General features: G+C 32.9%; 1 protein-coding gene across 5 annotated transcripts in view; it reads left to right on the forward strand.

Moving 5' to 3' along the window:
- Positions 1 to 18,376, forward strand: part of LOC100184032 (centromere-associated protein E-like) — a 23,531-nt gene extending 5,155 nt beyond the window's left edge. For 3 of the 5 annotated variants that reach the window (XM_018817903.2, XM_026833838.1, XM_018817904.2), the window contains 34 exons: positions 526 to 652; positions 887 to 1,006; positions 1,356 to 1,514; positions 1,879 to 2,011; positions 2,413 to 2,567; positions 2,993 to 3,109; positions 3,415 to 3,543; positions 3,813 to 3,972; positions 4,440 to 4,633; positions 4,975 to 5,022; positions 5,292 to 5,439; positions 5,504 to 5,555; positions 6,814 to 7,002; positions 7,331 to 7,427; positions 7,813 to 7,896; positions 8,484 to 8,636; positions 8,802 to 8,931; positions 9,291 to 9,396; positions 9,636 to 9,721; positions 10,038 to 13,519; positions 13,765 to 13,896; positions 14,278 to 14,373; positions 14,607 to 14,723; positions 14,939 to 15,049; positions 15,158 to 15,223; positions 15,363 to 15,467; positions 16,116 to 16,220; positions 16,427 to 16,477; positions 16,694 to 16,768; positions 17,004 to 17,098; positions 17,178 to 17,275; positions 17,574 to 17,733; positions 17,826 to 17,926; positions 18,069 to 18,271. In XM_018817903.2, coding sequence (XP_018673448.1) covers positions 526 to 652; positions 887 to 1,006; positions 1,356 to 1,514; positions 1,879 to 2,011; positions 2,413 to 2,567; positions 2,993 to 3,109; positions 3,415 to 3,543; positions 3,813 to 3,972; positions 4,440 to 4,633; positions 4,975 to 5,022; positions 5,292 to 5,439; positions 5,504 to 5,555; positions 6,814 to 7,002; positions 7,331 to 7,427; positions 7,813 to 7,896; positions 8,484 to 8,636; positions 8,802 to 8,931; positions 9,291 to 9,396; positions 9,636 to 9,721; positions 10,038 to 13,519; positions 13,765 to 13,896; positions 14,278 to 14,373; positions 14,607 to 14,723; positions 14,939 to 15,049; positions 15,158 to 15,223; positions 15,363 to 15,467; positions 16,116 to 16,220; positions 16,427 to 16,477; positions 16,694 to 16,768; positions 17,004 to 17,098; positions 17,178 to 17,275; positions 17,574 to 17,733; positions 17,826 to 17,926; positions 18,069 to 18,145 — 7,258 coding nt within the window. In that variant the 3' untranslated portion in view covers positions 18,146 to 18,271. Of the gene's footprint in view, positions 1 to 525; positions 653 to 886; positions 1,007 to 1,355; positions 1,515 to 1,878; positions 2,012 to 2,412; positions 2,568 to 2,992; positions 3,110 to 3,414; positions 3,544 to 3,812; positions 3,973 to 4,439; positions 4,634 to 4,974; positions 5,023 to 5,291; positions 5,440 to 5,503; positions 5,556 to 6,813; positions 7,003 to 7,330; positions 7,428 to 7,812; positions 7,897 to 8,483; positions 8,637 to 8,801; positions 8,932 to 9,290; positions 9,397 to 9,635; positions 9,722 to 10,037; positions 13,520 to 13,764; positions 13,897 to 14,277; positions 14,374 to 14,606; positions 14,724 to 14,938; positions 15,050 to 15,157; positions 15,224 to 15,362; positions 15,468 to 16,115; positions 16,221 to 16,426; positions 16,478 to 16,693; positions 16,769 to 17,003; positions 17,099 to 17,177; positions 17,276 to 17,573; positions 17,734 to 17,825; positions 17,927 to 18,068 lie in introns of all 5 variants that reach the window. The other 2 variants (XM_018817902.2, XM_009859815.3) reach the window with 2 other exon arrangements.
- The last annotated feature ends 139 nt before the right edge of the window (positions 18,377 to 18,515 follow it).

Consider the following 18,515-nt stretch of genomic DNA (forward strand, 5'->3'; position numbering starts at 1 on the left):
TTTGTGTCGATAAATAACTTTGAAAATGTGCGAAATCGTGCTGCGTAACCGTATTTTCCACACGAGCCGTTATGAATTAAACAGAGGTTAGATTATTACGTCATAGAATGCGTATTGTTACGTTTGATCTACGTTACAGATTACATAATTCGTTAGGGTTTATTGGCTGGGAATTAGGGGTTTAAGGTTTTTACTGCCATAAAACAGTACGAAAACAAGTCTATAACGTCCCTTAACTTACGTAATACATCACTATTGTGACAGAACATAATACTATTGTGACGTAATAAATCGTTAACCTTATACGCAAGTCAAGCGAATTACGCTGCCGCAGCATGTTTATCGCGCATTTTCAAAGTTAATTTGAACATTTTGAACCCAAAATTTTAGGTGGCCACCAGCTAAAGGATTACCTATGGGTCGTGAGATGTTTATAAAACTCTGATTTGGGTCGCGCTAAAAAAACTTTGGGAACCACTGTTATAATATAATGGAAAACATGTTTATATTTAACCTCATCTTCAGTTTCATCAACTTCCGTGATTCAAAACTTACTCGTATCCTCCAACCATCACTTGGTGGAAATGCTCTCACCGTGATAATTTGTACCGTTACCCTCGCTGCAGTAGATGAGACCGACAGCACCTTGAGGGTAGGAACAGTCGAACATTAATACTGCCTGAGAATCGTATGCTGACCATTCGTGCTGATTTTTTTGTATATTTTGAATTGCGCAAAATCATAAAAGGAAAATTTTACAAATGTTTTTTAACATTCCTGTATTTACTTGCGGTTTCATAACCATGCTATGTTTATATTTGCTTTACAATTTTTCTATGTTAAGTTTTATAATTTAGTATGATCTAAAATGTTATTTCATCCTTAGTTTGCCAGCAGCGCTAAGAAAGTGAAGAACAAACCGATAGTTAACGAAGTATTGTCTGATGAAGCTCTCCTTTATCGACAAAAACGTGAAATAAACCAACTGAAGAAGAAAATCATGCAGGTTAGATAAGCACTGATTGAATGCAATAATGACTTCTGTGTTGTTTTGAGTAGTGTAAGGCTTTACTTACTCCGTAAAGATTATTCAGTATATATATACTGTGATACACTGCTACTAAACTATTTTTTTAATATTCCCTTTTTTTAATATTAAACAAAAAATTATTAAGTTTTTTACTGTAATTATTTATTCAATCAAACGTGTTTTGTTACATACTTTTATCTTGTATTATTTTTTTTAATTGGCTTTAATTGTTTTAAAAGACAGTTGGCTTTAATTGTTTTAAAAGACAGACAAAAAGACTCACATTATTGAAAAAAATTAAACTTAAATTTGGTTTCCTCACAAGATGGAGCAACAGAGCACATTAAATGAAATGCGACAACAACAGTCGGATTTAGAAAATATGTTGAAGGAAAAATCTCGCCTTCAACAAGAACAAGAGGAAAAGATAACGATGTTAAAACAAATATTGCTTGTATCAAGTGTTCATCCTGCTGAAGCAAAGGTTAATATCCAGTATGAACTAGATCCAGCTTGTTAATTTTTTATTTCATGCAACAAGTGTGTTAGAGAACAGTTAGACAATCTATGGTTTTAATTTTTTTAATTTTATTTGCATTGATTGCTATACATCATCATGCACAGTATACATTGTAGCATATGTAGTATCAAGTGTGGCTGTAACAAGGATGGGGTTTCTTTTGAATGAGAAGTACACGTAATTTATGACTTTATGTCACTCAGTGTCATACGAATGGGTAGCAGAAATTTGTGTTAGGGTGAAGTTTTAATAATCGCCCTTTGCCAAACCCTATTACAAGATTCAGACATCCATATCCTATTTATACGGCATGTATTTATAAAAACAGAAGCAGCAACGACTCCGCCGTGAGACTTGGTGTCCAGGAGCAATATCTTCCATTGCACCGAGGGTTGATTGGCATTTCTCACCCAATGTACCGTCAACAAAACCTGTTGGAAATAATATCATTACTGAACATGGTATGTATTGTTAGCTGTAATCTAATGGTAAAAGTATATTTTTATTTTTTATATATTCACAAAGGCATTAAATCTTGTTTTTTAAACATTTTGTTCAGTGGTTTAGGAAATAGAAACAGTTCATTAACTTTTCATCTCATGAGAAATTACTTTATTGTCACACACACAGCAAAACTTTTTTAGCTTATTTATCGCACCATTTTTTCTTTTTACAAATTTTCATTCATTTTTGTTGGTATGCCTCTTTAAATTTATTGGAAACATACAATTTTAATATATATATAGTATGGTGTGCACTATGCCATATTAGTGTAACTGTAATCAGCAATAGTTTTCTTTGTATTTAAAAACTTGCTTCTGAATGTACATTTAAATTTTTTAATCACAATTTAAATCTTCAGAATTCACTGTTGACCAATCAACCTTTTTCGAGGATCTAAAAACTGAAGAAAAAAATCGACTTTTTGAAACCCCAATGTTGAATGGAAGTAAACGCCACATACTTGATGAGACAACACCAACAACCTCATCTGCTAAGAAGTCTCGAAGTGAAACGGTGGGTCTATGTTTCTTAAACAACAATTCTGATGTAGCCTTCTTAAAATGCAAGCAAGTTTTATTTTTAGATACACAAATGGTAAAAAGTCTCTTCTAAGGTAAAATGGGATCCATATGTGCATATTTTATTGTTTCTGTGCTTTTCATCAGTAGTGCCAAACTTGGATCTAAAAAACAAACTTTAGCTGTTGATGATATACACAGCAGAGATTGAAAATCACTTTTTACGATTTTCGACCTACATTGACCCCCCCCTTCCCTTTTTTTTCTTTTAGCTGTGCCACTGCTTATCAATATAAAAGCTGCTGTGGTACAAATATCTAATTTAATATAGGCCGTGTTATGAAAACTGTGCTTCATAATATTATCCGTGTTATGAAAACTTTGCTCTTTTATTTAATGTAACCATAGTTACTTCTACAGGAAGAGAAAGATGGTAACTTAGTGACTTCATTATTGGAAGAAGAATTAAAATCTTTAAAAGAAAAGTTAACCAAGTGCCAACAGGAGCTTGTAACTGCACAAGAGGAACGTGACCAAGTAAGAGTGGCTGCAAAAAACATGTAATAAATTCCAGTTAGGTTCTGGTGCTACGTTAATGTAACAGGCAAAAATAAAGTTCAACCAATTGTTTTTTAATATAAGAGATATATATTTGGCCAAAATGACATCGTCAATCTTTTATTCCAATACAATTTTCTTATGTAACAGTTGGTTGGGCTTGATTTTTTTCTGTTACTTTTTTGTAGCACCAGATCCTGTTGCAACATATTTAACATGTTTAGGACTTTCATGCAGGTGTTGCGGAAACAGTATTACTTGATGTTCTGTTTTTGTTTTTGTAGAAACAAGAAGAAGCAAATTTGTTGAAGAATCTTGTTGAGGATATGGAGGCAGAGAAAGAGAGCTTAACATCCAAGGATGATCATGAAAAGATGGATCTTAAGATGAATCTGGCACGAGCACAGGGGCAGGTAGGGACACATTGTTAATTGGTAATGTGTGTGCGTTGATCATCGATGGGATGTCTTATTTTGTTCTGGTGCAAATAATTTGAATATTGTTTTTATAAATGTCTGTGTACTTGCTGTTTATTTTTATAAATATTTATCTACAAATTGTCGAAAAACTAGGATTTACTTGGTGCAAAATTGTTGGGGATATTGTCATTTTAGTATATATATATATTACATTGTAGTTTTGTATTTATTCTGTATTCAAAAAAGGCTTTTATTATCCGCAGGTGAAGATGCAGCAAGAATTAATCGATCAGTTTAACGAGGATCAACTTGATGAAGAGAAGAAAAAAGAGGAATCCAAGGATCATATCTCTCGCCTCACATTGGAAGTTGTTGATCTAAAGAACGAACTGACGAAGATGTCTACGAGTCATGGGATGGCAGGTTAGTATAAGAGTGCTTGTTGGGGTGGTGGAATATTTTAAGCTGTTAACCATTAAAGGGACAATCAACAATAAATCAAAATCTGTATATGAATAGAAATGCTCAAATGTGATCTAAAGGTACCACCAAAGTTTCAAAAAAATTAAAAAGTTTCTAAAAAATCCAGCCACTTATTTAAAAATAAACTGGCTGTGACAATGCATAGAAAATAAAGAGTGACACATAACTTTAACTGTTTCTAGTTTCTAAAGTGCATAAGAAAATTCGCTTTCAGTTTTCGGATTTGTCAAAATGAATGCTTCTTGTTTGTGAATAAATAAAACAATTTATCTAAAACGTTAACAATTTACTTTCATGTTAAAAATCATAGAAAAATAAGCAGTGTTTAACATTTTGGTTCACACAGTAGGCTTTTTATTATTTTATATTTTGATTTCTTGTTTCTAATCAAAAAACCATCCACCCAGAATTACGAGGTCAAATGAAAGATCTTGAGATCCAACTTCGCGATTCTTGTCGCGATAAACGAAGAATTCTGGAGAAATTTGAAGAAGAATCTGAACATTCTCGGGAGTTGTCGGCCTCGCTTGAAAAGTTGTCACAAGATGTCAGTAGAGTGAAATCTGAAGCCGACAGTAAAGAAGTAGAATATAAAGAAATGGTGAGATGGTGTTTTGTATATCTTTTAAAAATATTTCGTTGTATGGGCGTTGTAAAACTTATTGTTTATTATTTTCAAACATACAACTAGGGAGGCTAGGTGTTTTAGTAAAAAAAGGTTGAACACTGAGCCTGCATGTGATTGCCATAATAATGCATTAGGGAATGAAAAATATTAAAAATGAAGAAAGTAAAGCAACTAAAAGATAACTTTCTCTTTAATTATTTTTCCTTCTTTTGGAAATTTGCTCTGCATAAATTTTACATTTTACCACACTAGTTCATCCCTACACACAACTATACTGTGTTAATTCCATTTATATTATTACTTGGAATTCTTAGGTTCTTTCATTGCAATCTCAACTTGAAGCTACCCTCTCATCAACCAAGGTTTGTTGCTTCTTAGAAATACTTTTGATAGTAACTAATGTAAACTATATTTAAGTAAAGCTGCTGTTTGATCTTGTGTTAAAATAGAAACCACAACAGTTTTTATTAATAGTTATTTGTATGTCTGTCATATTTTAATAATAAAGATGCAAAAAAATAAGTACACAAATATGTCAAAACATTGTTGCCTTAAATTGCCCTTAAACCCAAATACATTCCAAAGCCTCACCCCGATTACTGTCTAAACATTTTACACTTTACTTCCCAAGTCTCCCGATGAAAGTGCGAAATATGATTCAGAAATCTCCTCCCTTAAGTCAGGAATGCAGGAAAAAATCACTGAAATACAGGAATTAAAAAAAGCTCTGTTTTATTCCGAAGTAGAAATGCTTAAATTGAAAGAAAAACACGAACAAGGTAATATATGTGATGTAGTGAATGTGTAAACTATAGGTTGATCTGTATTGTATTTTGCTTTTAGAAATTTCTGAACTGAAAAGTGAAGTCACTGCAGCAGCTCCTACACGTAATATGTAAGTATTTAATATTTGCTGCCAAACACAAGTTCTGTGTTGGATAAAACAACATTAGAAAGGTTGATGATGTCATGTGTCAAAGTTGCCCATAATAATACAACATAAAATATTACCATATGTACCTAACTTTTAAAAAGCCAAGCTACCCATAAGCTTAAAAAGGTAAAAATTTGTGCCAGCAAAAACATGAACATTTTTTTTCTATGCTTAACTTTAATAATGTTATTTGCTGGTTGTCACAATATTTGCCTTTATTTGGAAAATAGAATGATCATCGGCTCGTTGCATCATCACTATTGTATAGTGTTTATTTTAAAGGGCCTAAACACACTCAAATGTACATCGCTTTAATAGATAGAGTGTGTTTTTCTAATTCCAACGACACCTTACTTGTTTTAATCGGTTCTGTATAACCAAAGATATTCCAGTTCAAACACCGTGAAATTCATAAAACTGATTTGAAAGTTGCGTGGCGAAAAAATTGAGAAGTGTACTACCCACGTGACAAATCACGTCACAAAATTGTTGAAGCGTGGCCGCTCTCATTCAGAAAGGCGAGAGGCAGTGTTTTCAGCGAAAAACGAGAGAACAAAAAAACGCAAAAAAGCACAAAAAAAACGCAGGTTTCGCTTTTACGAATGAATCAGTCACGTGACTAGTACGTTCCTATGTCACAATCACGGAGCTCGTAGTAAAAAAAAGATAGCGCTAGAGATCACTGTTTGAGGACGAATATCTCCGCCTATACTGGACCAATTTTAATAAGCAAAGTATTTTTGGAATCAATAAAACGGTCGCTTTATGAATTTACCATAAAAAATAAAAGTGACATGGGGTGTGTTTAGGCCCTTAAAGACATGTTTGTAAGATAAAAAGATAGTTAATTGTTTATTATAAAATGCACTCATTGGGTTCTCTGATTTTTTTTCAAGGTATATACGCAGTAACGAATACCTTTCCTACACATGTTATTAAGCGCCCATGAATGTTGCAGTTTATTTTAAAACCCTTTTGTTAAAATCTGTTAAGTTAAATATTTAATTCTTATATGCTTTAACCTAAATCTGCTTCTGTTGCTACCATGCATAACGTAACATTAGAAATTGCCTATTTAAAAAAACAACATTAAAATGTGCTTCTGTTTTGTCTGTCATCCAGCGAGAAACATGTTTTGACTCGAATAGTTAAAATCAAGTTTGTCCAACATTGATCTTATGCTATGATCATTGTAACTTATATTGAATTAAAATCCTAGGGAACAATCGACTTTGCTCAACGTATCACGTATGTTAAACCTTTCAACACACGAGGGCGATAAAACCAACTGCCTCGAAGAAGCGATCCAACATTGTGAGGTGTTGTTGCAAGAGAAGGAATCAGTGAAGAAGGATTACGATGACCTCGTGTTTAAGTGTGTGGAGAAAGAAAATGAAATTGGAAGTTTGTGAGTAATATATTTTATTGGTAATTTAAAACAAATTGGTATTTTTTTGTAATCTGATCATAACAACTTTTTTTACAAAAGTTTCATGCTGATTTAATGTAGTTGTATTACAAACAAAAACCATGTATTTGATAAACAGTTGACCCAATACTGTAAGAACTTTAAAATGTTTGTTTACTGTTAATACACTTTAACCACAGATGACCAAACTTAATTTTAGCTGCCCACATACTGTTGACGGTGCATGAAACAAAACATTTTTCACTTATCATGAGCTAATGTAGCCATCCATACTTATGAAGTAATTACATGAACCATCTTCTTACAGGCAACATGACTTAAAGAGGTTGAAATCGGAGATTGAGTCGATGGAGGAAAAAGCCGACTTTGAAAGAAATGAGAAAGAAATATTATTTGAGGAAGAGGTAGGTCCAAAGTATTATGAAAATAGTTATAGTTAAGTAGTTAACCTTCAAAAGTTAGGTTGTTAATGTTAATGTCACCATATTGGTGGTATTATACTTTCTTAGACAAAAAACAGAAGGCTTGAATATATTAAAAATAATGCTAAAATATAACAATAAAGATTAGTAAAACCGTTAATATTGTTTCTATTAATTTTATTAAGTCTTATAACTATTATCACTAAACAGTCATTATTTTTTGCCTTTTAACTAATGTATGTGTGTATTTAAGTTATTATTTAGTCTAAAACATGCAACAGCCAATTATCTTACTGAATTTACATGATGGTTGCTTAACATCAATATGCAGTTGTAGTTTTATTAAAGTTAGTGATTGCATTTACAGAAAGAACGAAACGCTGAAATTGAACTTTATAAATCTGAGGTTCAGAAACTGAAGATGGAAATGAAAGAACTTCAACATCCAGGGGTGAGATGATTCCTCAGTGTAATTTTAGTTGTTGTGTTCTTAAAAACTTAGTACCGGTCGCAGCTGTTGAATTTAGATTTAATCAGTTTATTTAGATTTATCACGCTTATTCAGTTACAGTATTTTTAGATTATGTCTTGTCATAATTTCATATACTCATTTTTCATATATAAACAATTTATAAGCACTATATATGGTGTTAGCAATAAACCAAAACGATACTGGAATTAGTAATCACCTATTCATTGTATATTGTGTTTCTGCTTTACATGATATGGATATGTTAAGTATAAGGGATCTCATATAAGTGAGGGCTATCTTATGACCTTTAAACTCCCAGTGTGCGTTAAGGTGGTTGATAAATCAACTTGTTTAGAAAAACATGTGCTGTGTAAAAGATAGCAGTTGTAGTCTAGTTGTTGAAAAGGAAGAGGTTAAACTTTTGGTATACATCTATTTAACTAACCAGTAACCACATTCTATTCTGTCTAAGCAACAGTCATATGATGCTTCAAGTCAGGTGCTTAGGGTGTACAACCTATAACCTTACTAAGCATATGATTCATATTTTTTGTACATTACACTAGGCCACACCAGATCAAGTGCAATTGATTGAGAATCTTCGAAAAGACATTGAAGATTACGAACAAACCACGAAAGACGCGCAACACCAGTATCAGGTTGCGAGTGAAAGACTCCTCATGGTGACAAATGAAAGAGATGATTTTGAAATAACATTGGTTGGTAGTTTGTTGCTACTTTGCTATGGTAGCTTTCCTTGTGTTTATAGTTAATAAAATTCATGATTAATACCTATTTTTAACTATTTCTTAAAATTTTTCTTTAAAACTGGTATTTAGTGCTTAGTTGGATTTAAGTTTATTATTATAAAGTTTTTTTTACAGAAATCACAATCTGCGAAAATTAAAACATTGCAATCAGACCTTGACAGCTACATGGCTATGTCTGATATATCAGGCAAACCTGCGTTTAAAACTCATGAACTTAATCGATCTGTTTCTGTAGAACAACATGGTAAGTTAGTGAGCTTGTATTTTTTCCTCACAAACTGTTACCATATTATATGGCTGTGGACAAAATGTAATTATTGTACAAAATGCTCACAGTGAACTATATTTTGATTTTGACCAGAGGCAGCTAACTTTTGAGTAATGTGCATAGAAATTCATTTGGATTAAATAATGTGTGGCTGAACTTTATGTTTGAAACATGACATTTTCTTAAGTTTTTTCCTTGTTTTGTCTGTACTCTGAAATTATTGTTTAAAAAATTATTACACCACAAAATTTAAGTGAGTCTACCTATGGTGAAATGCCAAACTTTTTAAGTTAAATCCACCTACTTGTGTCACTGTGTCATCATTTTTCTTCCAGATGATGTTTTACACAAAGAAAAGGCTGAAGAGTTAACAAACGAAGTGTCAAGGATAACAAAGGAATTGGAAAGTCTTCGTGATGAGTTGCTCGTCAAAATATCTGAGTACGAAAGGCTTTGCACACTTTTTTTTAAATTTCCAAAACTTTTTTTGGATAATAAAATTCACAGCAAAATAGATTGTGGGCGCCATAGAAGTTTTTCTATTAGCAAAAAAATCCAGCTGATATCCTTAACTTTGTAGTTGATTACTGGATCATTAAAAGTAATATTAGATTTTTATATTTCCATGTTGTATTTTATAAAAAAATCTGTATTTTTATATTTTATGAAATGTTTCTTAGAAATGAAGAATTAAATATGAAGCTTAAAGTTGATGCTCATGTTGAAAAAGTTGATGCTAATGTTCAATATGACCTTTCTCTGCAAGGTGAGGACCAGATCATGTTGTGTTTGTTTAACTGGGGTTTAATCTTGTCTGTTGTTTTTATGTAAGAATTTTTGTGTTGTTGTATTAAGTAAACACATGTAATATAAAAGTGTGCTTTATAAAATAACAGTTCAAAGAAAGTTTATTTTAACATCGTTTCATCTGCCCCTCAGCAAGACATGTGTAACAAGTGTAACAACTAGTGCTGCTACTGTGTTACTTTTTTTATAACACAGTGCTTCAAGTAATCTTGAACACACACAAATCTTAAATAGTTAATCATTTCAATGACATTTTATCATTCCTGTTTATCCAGAGGAAGAAGTAGAAAAGATGAAGAGGTCATTGGGTGATGCGGAGGTTGAGATCCTCGAGCTCCGGGAAAAAGTCGATGATCTTTGTCAAGCAACATCCATGTTTAAAGAAGAACAGGAGATGAAGATTGTGGAGGTTGCAGAACTAAAGAAGTCCGTGATGGAGAAGGATGAGAAGATCAAAGAGTTGGAAGATGCTGCTGTGGAGCAGGAATCTTCAAGTGGAGAGTTCAAAATACAAGAATTGGAAACTCAGCTGGTTGATCTGAATGCAAAGTATTCCCATCTACAGGGTGAGTATGAGTGCAGAATGAAGGATGCAACTATTTCCACTACACCAGAGTCGCTTGTTGATGAGATGCAAGTCAAGTTGGATGAGTTAAGTCATAAGTTGGATGAGAGAAACTGTGATGTGGAAAACCTTCGTCAAACTGTGGCTGCTTTACAGAGGAAGTTGGAGGAAAACAGAGAAAAAGTTTCGGAGATGGAAGAAGCTGTCCGGAGTTTAGGGGATGCTAATACTGAACTGATGGAGAAAAATGATCAATTTGAGAAGGCATGTTCCGAGAAGCAGATGCTCATTGAGAACATGAGAGCCGCTTCATGTCAGCATACAGAAAACTTAGCTGAAGTAAAAAGTCAATTAAAGACGATGTCGGAGGAGTTTGAACAAAAGCAAGAGCAATGTCAGCAGCTTGAAGAAGAATTAGCATCAGCAAGAGAAATTGAAGAACATTCTTCCAATACAGCAGTTACTAATGTTGAATGTGCTGTTTGTATAAAGAGGAACGAGCCAAGTTTAAGTAATGTGGATGTCGATGTCATCTCAGATGTAAAGGAAAAGACTACTGGTAATGAAGAACTACAGGAAGCTTTTGATGAGATTGATAATCAGCAGAAGGTTGTGGATGATCTTCGTGAGAAGCTTGCCGCTGTGGAGGTAAAGTTGAATGCAGAGCAAGAGAAAAAAGTTGAACAGGATCTTTCAGAAGTGGAGCAAAACTTTATTACTTTGGACCAGGAGTTTTCCCAACTTACTAATGCCATGAAGATGCAGGAGGAGGAGAATAAGAAGCTAAAAGAGGAGCTGCATGAAATGAAGGCTCAACTTGAGAAGATGCAAGGTTCATCAGAGCACATCATTGATCCGGATGTTTTAGTGAAGATGGAAGAAGATGCGCAGAGTTTGAAGCAAGCTCTTAACGGAGAAAAAGAAAAAGTGATGATCCTCACAGAAGAAATCGTGATCTCTAAAGATAAGATACAAACTCTCAAGACAAAGATTGAGGAAGGAAGATTAAAGGAAGAACGGATTAGAGAAGAATTGGAAGAGAGTCAGCAGAAGTCTTTGAAGCTGGAAGAGCAAATTAGATCTTCAATTAATGATGGTCATCCTCGTGAAGTGAAGCATGTTCGTTTCAACATCATTGAAGATGAAGAATCTCCAACTAAAGATGTTGATGTCGATCAACCTAATCAACCAACTCCGGAAGATGCGATGCAGGAGGAAGTCATGGAGAGATCACTTGAAGAAGGTGAATTGGATCAAACTGAAGAAAGTCTTCAATGTCATCCGGATTTAAAGAGTATCGAAGAAGATCTGGAGGAGGCGAGGAAAGATCTTCTTGAAAAAGAAGCAGAGCTTCAGTTGATGAAAGATAAATTGAAAGACATGGAGGATGAATTGGGAGCCAAGTGTAAAGAAATAGAAAGTCATCGTGCATCAAATGATTGTCTTACGGTAGAAAATGAAGAGTTGAAGAAAAAATTGGAACAATTTATTTGTTTGCAAGAAGAACATCAACAGATGGTTGTTAAGCTCGAGCAAGTGGAAACGCAACATTCTGCAATGTTGGAGGAAATAAATCTTTCTAAAGAAGTTGGTGTAAATAACGAAGAACTTCTTAAACAAAGAGAAGAAAGGATAAAAGAGTTAACTGAAGAAAAAAGAGTTTTAGAAGAAAAGTTGGTAACTGCTGAAGAAAAAGTTGCAGATGTTGAAAGTGAAATGGAGAGACTTGTTTTGCAGAATCTCAACCAAGATGGTGAGCTTGAAAATATACAAGCTCAACTTGAGAAAGTTAAAAGTGAGATGCTTGATTTGGAAAAAGTTGCAGTAAAGCATGGAGAGTGTGAAGCTAAATATGCCATGATGGAACAAGAGGTGGAAGCCCTCAAGTTAGAGAGGTGTGAGCTTTCCAATGAGGTGACGGGGTTGAAACAATGTTTGGAATCTTTACAAACAGAAGTTTTAACGCTTGAATCAGATTTAACAAAAGTTAAAGTGTCTGAGTGTGAAATGATGAAAAATGTAGCAACTTTGGAAGAGAAAATAAAAGAGAAAGATGATGAGATAAATGAGAGGAAGATGGAATTGGATGCTGCTCATGAGAAGATGAAAATTTTGGAAAAGATGGATGAGGGTTCGGACCATCATGAGTGTCATGAAAAAATATCCAATCTTCAAGAAGAAATTGATCTGTTAAAGTTAGAGCAGAAACGTAAAATAAATGAAGTTCTTGCTCTCAGTGAGGTTTCAAGAACTGTAAGTGAAGAGATGGACGAGCTTCGGAGAGTTCTAGATGAAAAGATTCAAGCTCTAGATCAACTAAATGATGAGAAGTGCAAGTTGGAAGAAGAGCTTGCGAAGAAGACGAAAGATCTTGAAAGCTCTGCATCTTCTTTGGAGGAGCATAAGAAGAGTTGCAGTGAGTTGGAATATGAGATCAGTAGTTTGAGGTGTTGTCTGAATGAAGATCAATCAGAGCTGATGAGACTTCTGGAGGATCGGAAGAATTTATCGGAGGTAGAGAAGAATTTCATCGCTTTGTATCAACAGTTCTCAAAACTTAGTGAAGAGCAGCAGAAGATGAGGGAAGAGAGTAAAAATCTAAAGATGGAGGTTCAAGAAGTTAAAACTTGTGAAAAAGACCTGCAACAAATAAAAGATCTGGAAGAAGATCTCGCATCCGTTAAATGTGAACTTGAGGAGAAGATAACAAAGTGTGAGATGCTTACTTCCAGGGTTCAAGAATTAACGGAGCAATTGGATGATCAATCGACGACTGGTGAAGCAGAAATATTGAGTTTGAGATCAAAGATGGAGGAAGAATCATCTTTATCATCTGCAAAGATTGCTCAACTTTCAATGCAAATCTCAGAGTTGGAAAATATTGGCCAACAAAAAGATGAGGAGATAAAACAACATGCATCACTTGCTGAAGAACGTGCTCTATCTTATCAAAAGTTAAAAGAAGACATTAAATCCAAACTTGACGTCATCGAGATGAAAGAGAAAGAAATCTCTCAACTAAAATCCGAATTATCTTTCATGCAATCTAAGCTGTTGTGTGGAAACGAAAGTGAACAAGTTGCCATTCAACTTGAAGAGAAATGTGATCAGCTTAGTAAGGAGTTGAAAGAATCAAAAGAGTTGATGCAGAAAGTAAAGGAAGATGGAGATAATGTTGTATCTGCATTGAAGGTGTGTTGAACATAGTTTATTTGGTAATTCTATTGTATATGGATGAAGATCTACCACAATAGCTAGGCATGCCCCACAACTCTGGTCTACATATCAGTTAAACTGCGTACGCGTCGCCAGGTTAACTGATATGTAGACCAGAGTTGTCAAATTACACCTGTTGAATAATAGTAATGAATTAAAGCTTTGTCCTAAACATTTTTTGTTTAATATGTTATTAATAAAATGTAACAATTCATTTTTAGAGTAACTTGTTGGAACTTGAAGAAGAATCGGAAAAAGACAAAAATATTGTAAAATCACACATGGAGAAAATACAGGCATTCCAAGTTGAGGTCGAAGAATTACAACGAGATAACGACAAGTTGAATGCAGAGGTCAGTTTATTTTGTTTGAGTTGTTTATTTTGTTGTTGAATAACTTTGTATTATTTAAAGTTTATATAAATGATGTCACGTTTTTGTATTTATATTCTCCTTCAGTTTTTGAACATAAGATATATATATACTGTATGTCTTTATTGGTTCGTACAGCTTATAATTTAACATTATTTAATATAATAAATTTAAAAAAATCAGAAAATCTTTGAAAACATTGTGGTTTATGGAAGGGTTCACCAAATGCTTTTACAGGAATTGTTTTTTTTGGTAGAGATAATGATAGTAGTGTGTACAGTTGGAAAAGAAAAAATGTTTTATTTTCTTAAACCAGTGAATTGTGGAGAATATACAGAATTTCTTTTCTTTTTTCATGCACAGGTATTAACGTTAAATGAAAGATTTAATGAAGAGAAAAGAGAATTAAACGATAAATATCAGCGACTTGATGAACTTCTCACTGAAAAAGATGAATTGGTTTGAAACTTTCATTTCTAAGCTGTTTTTGCTTATGGTCTAGTAGCATAGTAGTAAAGCAAAAGCAATAGCTACTTTTTAAAAAGTGCAGATTATAATGTATGTCGATTTTAATAAAAAGTTATGTTTCATCCTGGTGTTGAAACTATACATGAGTTATCACCAAAAGCTGATAAAATGTTACTTATATTAAAATTCAAAAGCAACAGCAACATAATAATTTATTGTTACAGATTAATCAATTGAACAAAGAAAGTGATGAACTCAAGTCACAGCGGTCACTTGGTGAGAAGGAATTGGAAAAAGCGATCGCTGATGCAAAGATTGAGATGACTGAACAAACAGAAAAGGTTGATACATTTAACATTAAGTCTCTGTAAAACACTTAAGTAAACATAAAGTATTCATATATGTCATGTGCCTGAAATCTGACATGTAATGTATTTTGTTATTTACCTGAATGCTTGTGTGTTGTGCGACTTGTGCCTTATTAAAATTTATGAACAGCAGCTACAGGGTTTTAGAATACCAACATTATGTTCAATTTTACTTGTTTTTTTACCAGAATGTGCAGAAACACAAAGTGGTGATTGCGAAGGCTACAAAAGAATTAAATGAAAAAAGAATGAAATGTAATTTACTACAAACACAGCTTAATGAAATGAAGAAAGAAAAAGTATGATATCAATTTTATTGTGACACTTATATCATGTGTATTGTTTCACTTTTAATATTAATTATAAATATTAGTTTTACTTCTTTATTGTAATTGTTGAATATCCAGGGGAAAAATGATGATGTCATCAGTGAGTTGAAAACTGCATTGGCGGAAAAGAAAGATGCTCTTTTGGTAAGTTGGTTGTTTCTATTATTATATGGATGAGACCTTTAGCATGGTAGGTGACCTGGTATGTAGACCAGAGCCCATTACCATAATATAAAGGTATTTTTTTACTATATACAAAAGATTCATTGTACATTATTGACAGAGTTCCGAAGAACAAATAAAGAGTCTTGAAAATGAAGTGAAAGCAAAGGAAGTTTTGGTGCAGAAATATAAAGAAAAATGTGAAGCTGGGAAACATGAGAATGAGGTGTGTGGTTGATGCATCTATTACGATGGTCAGCTAATATATCATGTTTTCTTTGGGGGGGGGGTTGTTAAAATTGTTTTACCTCAAAAACTTTTCACTTGTATTGCAAAATTATCCTGGATTTGGGGAATATTTTGCTGCAACATACAGAAGTCAGAATCATCATCTTATTGAGTTGTATGTTACAAGGGATCTGTTGAAACTTAAGAAATGTATAAATAACCTTCGGAAGTCTATGTTATAACACGCACAACCAAGGCATTTCTAATTTTTTAAACTTTGGGGTGGGGTTATCTATAAGGGGCAAGTGGTGTATATTGAAAACTGACTTAAGGTCATTCAAGGTCACACCACATAACAAGACCTCTTGCTCCAATGCATGTAATATCAGAATGATACTCTGATACACAAACTCAGCTTATATAGGAACACAAAGTCAAGCATAACATTAAACATAAAGAACGAGAAAAACAATAATAAAATAATTGTTTGGACAATTGTAATGCTTTAGGGAGTTACTACAGAGGTCATGATAAACATAAAAACCTTATTGAAGTAAATAATAAATTTCTTAAAATAAAATATTAACAAATATGAATTTACTTGGGGTCTTAAATTTAAAAGTATTTTAAGGATTTTTTAAAACAGACTGTACAACATCATAAGGAAGCTCTTGGAAGGACAACTCACAAACTCCTCGAGAAATCCAAGGAGCACCAGGAGGCGATAAAGAGAATAGAAGATCTGGAAAAGGTAATTTATCAATGAATATTCAAACAAATAAAACGAGTTGTATATTTTGTTTTGTACCATCCTCATGTAAACATTAATAGAGCAGTTTAAAATTTAGGATAGTAAAGTAAAATTGGATTTCAATGTTTTAGGAGATAATAATGAGTTACAAACATATAGTTCCTTTTTCGTAGCAGAAAAAATTTTTTATGTTTTATATTTTAAAGGGTAAAAATGATCAACAGAAAGAATTAAGTCAACTTAACACCAAATACGAGGTCAGTTGGTTTTCTTTTTTTTAATGAGAAAGCGTTGATATATATTTTATTGTTGTGAACTCCAAAAAATTGCTTTTTTTTAAATGAGGCCAAATTCGGGATTCTATGTTAAAAACAATCCGCTCTACTGACATTAATGTAACTTGTGGTAGGATTTGGCGTGAAATACAAGCATAATATGTTAATTGATGGTTAATATGTTCCTTGTTAAAATAGAAATGGTTGAAACGCTGCCATAAACTCGAGAAAGTAATTGATGAGATGGATGAGGAGATTGATTCACTGAAGGAGGTCTTGCTTGTTTTTTTATATTCCAACTTATTTCTTAAATTATGTACAGTTTAGATACATTTAATAGAACCTGTTTCAGTCGTAGGATAAATTGTTAGTTTTTTATGTTTTTTTCTGAGGGTTGTTTAAGCAAATGTAAACATATCACAATAAAACTTGTCGTAAATGTAAACATACTTCAACTTATAAGTTTTAAAGTAGTAGATTAATGTTTCTACAATGTCAATGTTTTCAGTCGAAGACCTCCACAGAGGAAGCATCCAACAAATCGGAAGAAATTTCAAAACTTCAAAAAGAAATAAAAACATTGACCACAAAGTTCCAAGAGCAGTATGTTATGTTTTATAACCTTTATTTGGTTTGAAAGAGAAAAAATATTACTTTTGATGAAATCTAATTTTTTTAACAGAATTCAAGAATTGAAAGAAAAATTGAAATACAGTGATGAAAAAATGTTTAAAATGAAAGAACAAATTCGATTGCAGACTGCAAAACATGATGAAAGTCGTGAGTTTTTTATGAGTTTATGTTTATCGCTTTTTCAGTTGTTTCGTTTTGTACTTTATTATTTCCTGCAACATTAAATCTTTTCTATTTTGTTTATGCATTAAATTTATATTTAAATGTCGTAAAATTGGACTTTTTTAATAAACAGCTATTTCGTTTTTCCATATGCATTTACAGATGCAAATTCAAAAAATTTAAAATATATATTTGCCCTGCCATACACAGACAGCACACGAATATTAATTTATTCCATTAACTTTATTTCTGCTAAAAGAAAAAATTCTGTTATTATATTTAGTTCCATCAAGATCGTCATCTCATATGACAACTCGCTCCTCCTCATCTAAAGTTGCTCCTGGAGGAGTGATGCAGCTCACAAAACTAGATATTCTGCAACGAGATTTTATGGAGCAGGAGAAGGAGCTTGCCAAATATAAAGACATTGATGCACGAAGAAGGTTGGACAACAATAGTTCAACTTTTTAGCTTTGGCCAATTTAACATAATACATCAAAACTTTAATGTATAAGCATTTATTTATTATTGTCAGATCTGAAAATCAGCGGCTTTTGGATGAAAATAATAAATTTCGTCGATATTTAAGAGCTCAAAAACAAGCAAAGGCAAGCGGATCCCATGGATCACAAAAAGGTGAGTGAATCAAATTAACTGTCGGATTTTTGTTTTTCGTGTTTAGGCCCAAGTTATTTTTTGCAATAAACAGAATTAGCCACATTGATCAAGCAGAAACGGTAACCTAACGTGTTGACTTTTGTTTCAAACTTCTTTTTAGTTCCAGCTGCTGCAGCCAGTCCAGTGAAACACGAACCTGACAACAAAGAAAATGAAGAGATTTGCAAACAGCAATAACCAAAATGTTTATCTTAGTTTATAATGGAATAAAATAAATACAATTGTTTATACTGCCAATTTCTGTTCAATACTGCTAACCAAATTTACTGCTTCCTATTTAGTTAACTTGGTGTATTGGTTCTTTCGTATGTCTCTATTGAACTATTCTTACTCACTGCTGTATATAAGCACTGCTATGATTTCTGCTCATACATTATTATTGCACAAAATAAATTGTTAACACCTTGAGCTGCTTAATTAGTTCTATTTAGACTACAGAATAAGGTGTTGTTGTAGTTTCATATGCCTATTTTATAATTATAACTAATAAATGGCAGCAAAGTTCCTTTTTACATAAGGTTACTTATACCCTTTTTGCCTGGTCACT

Source organism: Ciona intestinalis, chromosome 3, assembly GCF_000224145.3.
Source record: "Ciona intestinalis chromosome 3, KH, whole genome shotgun sequence".
NCBI classification, from domain to species: domain Eukaryota; kingdom Metazoa; phylum Chordata; class Ascidiacea; order Phlebobranchia; family Cionidae; genus Ciona; species Ciona intestinalis.